Here is a 6244-nt window from a genome sequence, read left to right as displayed (position 1 = left end):
ATTCTTCCTTGTACTCACATTTACATATAAAGAATATTGCAAGATTACTCTTTTATAGGTAATTTCTCCTCAATAATTATTAGACTTCTAACATTTGTATTTATTTAGGCCTAAAATGTAATAGGCAAAATACAATCCTCCAAAACCACAAATAATGAGACAAAAATCAAGATCTCAGAGATATAAAGAATGTGAATTAAATGTTAGAGTGACATATGGAAAATACAGTAGGCAGTCCATGTCCCTGATGCCCTTATAATCTGCTTATTTCACTGACCTTTAAATTTTCCACCAATTTCAGATCAGAACATCAAAGAATAATGGCATACTCTTTACTTAGTCTTCTTGAAAGCCTTTCTCTCTCTCTCTTGTTCTCTCTCTCTCTCTCTCTCTCTCTCTCTCTCTCTCTCTCTCTCTCATATATTTTTTCTATTGCTTTTTGGTCTCTGCTTAAACATTCCTACTTAAGAGACGATGCTACTTTTCATTGTCTCACTCTCACAGAATCAATTACTTTATTATCTTGCAAGTATTTTCTCCTGAATTAAATAATATTCTCACATATTCATTATAAAAACACTTTCTATCATTGAAAATTTGGTAATTTATATGCCATAAATCTGTTTTATTTTTTCTATGATGATTTGGATTATGTTCCCTTTCAGTATTTGTAATCAGATTCATTGATTATATATTTTGAGCATTAGTACTCCTGATTTCACAAAAAATGTAATACTACTCCTAATTATGGACATATAAGCATCTATGAAAAATTATTCTCCCTGTCACATACTGACAGTGTGCTTACTTTTTCCTACTCTCTTTTCTATAGTCCACATACTCCTTTCTCTTCCCAGAGACATTCACTTACAAGCACTTGATCAAAAGAAAAAGCTTCAGGAAATCCCACTAATTATAAGCAGTTTATGGTTTTCAAACAGAAAGAACATCTATTGTATTTATATTAATTAATGCATCATCAATTGCTGTTTCTCTAGTTAACAGGGTATTTTTTAAAATTTATTATTATTATTATTATTATTATTATTATTATTATTATTGTTGTTGTTGTTGTTATTTTAGTTATTCACTTCACAGCCTACTCATCTACTCATTGTCCACATTCTGGTCACTCCCTCCTACAATCCTTCCTCCATTTCCTATTCCCCTTCTCCTCTGAGAAGGTAGGTCCCCCTTCTGTATTCTTAATGATAATTATTCCTGACAAATTTGATAATTCTAATGATTTTCTCAAGTATACACAGATATCAGTAAATGAATTAGAATTATGCTAAAGAAACCTGACAAAAAGTTTAATTTCTAAATCACAGTTTAATATTTACTTGTGGAAATTTGTATACCAATAATAATAATGAAAACCAACATCCATTGAAATATATTCCTGATAAGGTATTTTTAAACATCAAATATAATAATAGCAATAACCATGTAGTTAGAAAATAATTAAGGACTCAAAGAAAAGACTCATAAAGATTAGAGTGGAAAAATCTCATTTAGGGAGTGTTATTGAGCTATTGAAACAATAGTTATAAAGGAAAAGTAATTAATTAACTTAAAAAATATAGATGGTTTAATAAAGAATAATTGCATATATAAGTTCATATAGAAAAATTCAATTGATAGCAGTTATAGATAATAAATGAGAGAGATACTTAGGTATACTAAAAAAGATTGAACTACAGACATTTACAAATTATCAAGAAAATTCACTTGATTAAGTAAATCATAGTCATTATCAAAATGAAAGATATGATTCTAAAGGTTATTTTGTAATGTGTCAGTAGCTATTACTTGAAAACTAAACTTACCTTTTCTCTAGCAGATACAAAAGTTATATGGAAACAGATAATCACACAATGATAGCAGAATTTCTCATCCTGGGTCTCTCAGATGATCCTGACCTGCAACCCATTCTCTTTGGACTGTTCTTGTCCATGTACCTGGTCACAGTGCTTGGGAACTTGCTCATCATCCTGGCTGTCAGCTCTGACTCACATCTCCACAACCCCATGTACTTCTTCCTCTCCAATCTGTCATTTATTGATATCTGTTTCATCTCAACCACAATACCAAAGATGCTATTGAACATGAAGTCACAGAGAAAAGACATATCCTACATAGAATGCCTTACACAGGTATATTTTTTTAACACTTTTGCTGGAATGGATAATTTTTTACTCACTTTAATGGCCTACGACCGGTATGTAGCCATCTGTCACCCCCTCAACTACACTGTTATTATGAACCCTCGGATATGTGCCCTTCTGGTTCTGATGTTTTGGATTATTATGTTCTGTGTCTCCCTGATTCATGTTCTACTGATGAATGAACTGAACTTCTCCAGAGGCACAGAAATTCCACATTTCTTTTGTGAACTGGCTCAAGTTTTCAATGTATCCAACTCTGATACTCACATCAACAATGTCTTCATGTATGTATTGACTTTCCTATTAGGTGTGATTCCTATGACAGGAATCCTTATGTCTTACTCACAGATTGCTTCAGCATTACTAAAGATGTCCTCTACTGTGAGTAAGTACAAAGCCTTTTCCACCTGCGGGTCTCACCTCTGTGTGGTATGTTTGTTCTATGGGTCAGCAATTGGAGTTTACTTCAGCTCTTCTGTGCTCCATTCTAGCTACAAAAAAATGGTTGCTTCACTGATTTACACTGTGGTCAGCCCCATGCTGAATCCCTTCATCTATAGCCTGAGAAACAAGGATGTGAAGGGTGCCCTTGGAGAACTTTTCATTAGAGTTGCCTCTTGCCCATTGTGGACCAAAGACTTCAGAACTAAATTCATACTGAGACCTGAAAGGCAAAATTTATGAACATATCTCTCAGGTCATTTTGTAAATATATCCCTAAACTACATTACTCTAAAAGTATATATAACTTTGCATTTGTGAACATTTTTACAGAAAATATTTTAATTCCTTATGGGTGTTGTTTAAAATTTGCAGATTGTCCTATGGTATTTATTTATTTATTTATTTATTTATTTATTTTACAATCCAGCTGTTGCTCTACTTCTTGTTCCCCCTCCTACCTGTTTCATCCCATTCCTCCCCCTTTTCTCCAAAGGGATGCTCCCCCACCACCAGACCTCCCCTTTCCCTGAGGCCTCATGTCTGTTGAAAATTAGTTGTGTCTCCTCCCAATGAGATCAGACCAGGCAGTCCTCTGCTATGTATATGTTGGGGGTGGGGCTCAGACCAGTTCATATATGCTGGCTGGTTAGTGGCTCAGTATCTGGGAGCTACCAGGGTTCTTGGTTAGTTGAGACTGCTGCTCTTCTTATGTGGTTACCCTCCTCTTCATCTTTCTAGGATGGTTGTATCTTAGGTTTTTTATAATTTTTGGCTAATATGCACTTATCATGAGTACATACCATGCATATCCTTTTGGATCTCGGTTACCTCACTCAAGATGATATTTCCTAGTTCCATCCATTTCCCTGAAAAACTCATGATATCCTCATTCTTAATAGCTGAATAGTACTCCATTGTGTAAATGAACCACATTTTCTGTATCCATTCTTTGTTTGAGGGACATCTGGGTTATTTACAGCTTCTGGCTACCACAAATAAGGGTGCTATGAACATGGTGGAACTTGTGTCCCTGTGGTATGGTGGAACATCTTTTGGGTATATGTCCAAATATAGTATATTTGGGTCTATAGGTAGATCTATTTCCAATTTTCTGAGGAACCACCAGACTGATTTCCAGAGTAGTTGTACCAGTTTGCAATCCCACCAGCAATGAAGGAGTGTTCCTCTTTCTCCACATCCTCACCAGCATGTGCTGTCACCTGAGCCATTGATCTTAGCCATTCTGATTGGTGTGAGGTAGAATATCAGGGTAATTTTGATTTCCATTTCCCTGATGACTACAGACTTTGAACATTTCTTTAGATGCTTCTCAGCCATTCGAGATTCCTCTGTTGTGAATTCTGTTTAGCTCTGTGTCCCATTTTTTAATTGGGTTATTTGGTTCTTTGATGGTTATCTTCTTGAGTTCTTTACATATTTTGGATATTATCCCTCTATTGGATATGGGGTTAGTGAAGTTTTTTTCGCAATCTGTAGTTGCCAATTTATCTTATTGATGGTGTCTTTTGCCTTACAGAAGCTTTTCAGTTTCATGAGGTCCCATTTATCAATTGTTGATCTTAGAACCTGGGTCACTGGTGTTCTGGTCAAGAAATTTCCCCAATACAAATGAGTTTGAGTCTCTCTCACTTTTTATTTTATTCAATTCAACGTATCTGGTTTTATTTTTTTTTCTTGTTTAATTTTCCCTCCAAAACTGTGATGATTTATTATTATTATTATTATTATTATTATTATTATTATTATTATTTTATTGGATATTTTATTTACATTTCATATGCCATCCCCTTTCCCCATTGCCCCCAGAAAACCCCTATCCCATGCTCCCTGTTTCTTTCTGCTTTTCTACACTTTTTAAGAATGTTAATCAAAGGCTTTATAAATTTGATACTGCTCAATCAGAAGTGTAACCTAATACCCAGCCTAGATATATCAACTATATTTGACTAGTGAAGACACATGAACAACTGCCTCCATATCTCTCTCTCTCTCTCTCTCTCTCTCTCTCTCTCTCTCTCTCTCTCTCTCTCTCACCTAGCTTCTTCTCCTCCTCTCCTTACTCTTCCTCTCGGTACCCCTCTCACTTTAGCTCCTCCTACATATCACCCTTCCTGTTAAAATAAAACTTTTCTCTCAAAATACAATTATAGCATAATTATGCCTATTTGTACCAGTGAGGTACAAGATAGTCCTAATACTCAGTCCATCATTTTGTTGACTAACCAGAACCACTGTCATCTATCCTAACTAAAACACTTAGTACTGAACCTGACTTTTTTCTTGGCTTTAGAATGAATGTCAGCTGAAAAACATCCACTCAAATCTTTTCTCTCAAAATAAATAGCCAAGATTGGCTATGGGACTATAAGTTTTCAACCCTGTCAGAAATACAGAATGACTGAGTTAACTAAAATTATGGGAAGCACAAAGCATAGCTTCTAAAACTTAGCCAATTTATAGAGACTGCTGAACACCTGGACACTCCCCATACTACAAAATCAATGTACCTGGTTTTATGTTGAGGTCCTTGATTCACTTGGTTTTGAGCTTTGTGCCAGGTGATAAATATGGATTTTCATTTTTCTACATACAGTCTGCCAGTTAGACTAGCACCATTTATTGGCAATGCTTTCATTTTTCTTTCTTTCTTTCTTTCTTTCTTTCTTTCTTTCTTTCTTTCTTTCTTTTTGCTTTCATTTTTCACTGCATGTTTTTGGCTTCTTTGTCAAAGATCAAGTGTCCATAACTGTGTGGGTTTATTTCTGGGTCTTCAATCCTATTCCATTCATTGATTGACCTGTCTATCTCTGCACCAATACCATGCAGTTTTTATAACTTTTCGTCTGTAATACCACTTGAGGTCAGGGATGGTGATTCCCCCAGAAGTTCTTGTATTGTTAAGAATTATTTTCACTATCCTGGATATTCATGGGATTGTTCTTTCCATGTCTCTAAAGAATTGTGTTGGAATTTTAATGGGGATATCATTGAATCTGTAAATTGCTTTTGGTAGGGTGGCCATTTTCACTATGTTAATCCTACCAATCTATGAGCATAGAAAATCTTTCCATCTTCTAAGGTCTTTTTTGATTTCTTTCTTGAGATCTTTGAAGTTCTTGTTTTACAGATCTTTTATTTGTTTGGTTAGAGTTACACCAAGATATTTTATATTATTTGTGCCTATTGTGAATGATGTTGTTTCCCTATTTTCTTTTTCAGCCCATTTATCATTTGTATAAAGGAAGGCTACTGATTTGTTTGAATTAATTTTATATTCAGTCACTTGGCTGGAGTTTTTAATCAGCTGTAGAAGTTCTCTGGTAGAACTTTTGCTGTCACTTATGTATATTATCATATCATCCACAAATAGTGCTACCTTGACTTCTTTTTTTCCAATTTGTACTCCCTTGATCTTGTTTTGTTGTCTTATTTCTCTAGCTAGAAATTCTAGTACTATATTGAATAGATATGGAGTGAGTGAGCAGCCCTGATTTTAGTAAGATTGCTTCAAGTATCTCTCCATTTAATTTGATGTTGGTTGTTGGTTTGCTGTATGTTGCCTTTATTGTGTTTAGATATGAGCTTTCAATTCCTAATTTCTCCAATACTTT

At 34.6% G+C, this 6244-nt stretch overlaps 1 protein-coding gene across 1 annotated transcript; it reads left to right on the top strand.

Moving 5' to 3' along the window:
* The first annotated feature begins 1856 nt into the window (after nucleotides 1–1856).
* LOC117714166 (olfactory receptor 867) lies at nucleotides 1857–2852 on the top strand. The gene has a single exon (XM_034510831.1). The coding sequence runs from the start codon at nucleotides 1857–1859 to the stop codon at nucleotides 2850–2852; it is 996 nt and encodes a 331-aa protein (XP_034366722.1).
* Nucleotides 2853–6244: the final 3392 nt, after the last annotated feature.

This window comes from Arvicanthis niloticus, chromosome 8 (assembly GCF_011762505.2).
Source record: "Arvicanthis niloticus isolate mArvNil1 chromosome 8, mArvNil1.pat.X, whole genome shotgun sequence".
Lineage (NCBI taxonomy): Eukaryota > Metazoa > Chordata > Mammalia > Rodentia > Muridae > Arvicanthis > Arvicanthis niloticus.
Note: the sequence above shows the minus strand (reverse complement) of the source record. Positions and strands in the feature narration are given on the sequence as shown.

Excerpts from the sequence above, each read along its gene's own strand:
- LOC117714166 (XM_034510831.1), top strand. The coding sequence starts at position 1,857 with ATGGAAACAGATAATCACACAATGATAGCAGAATTTCTCATCCTGGGT.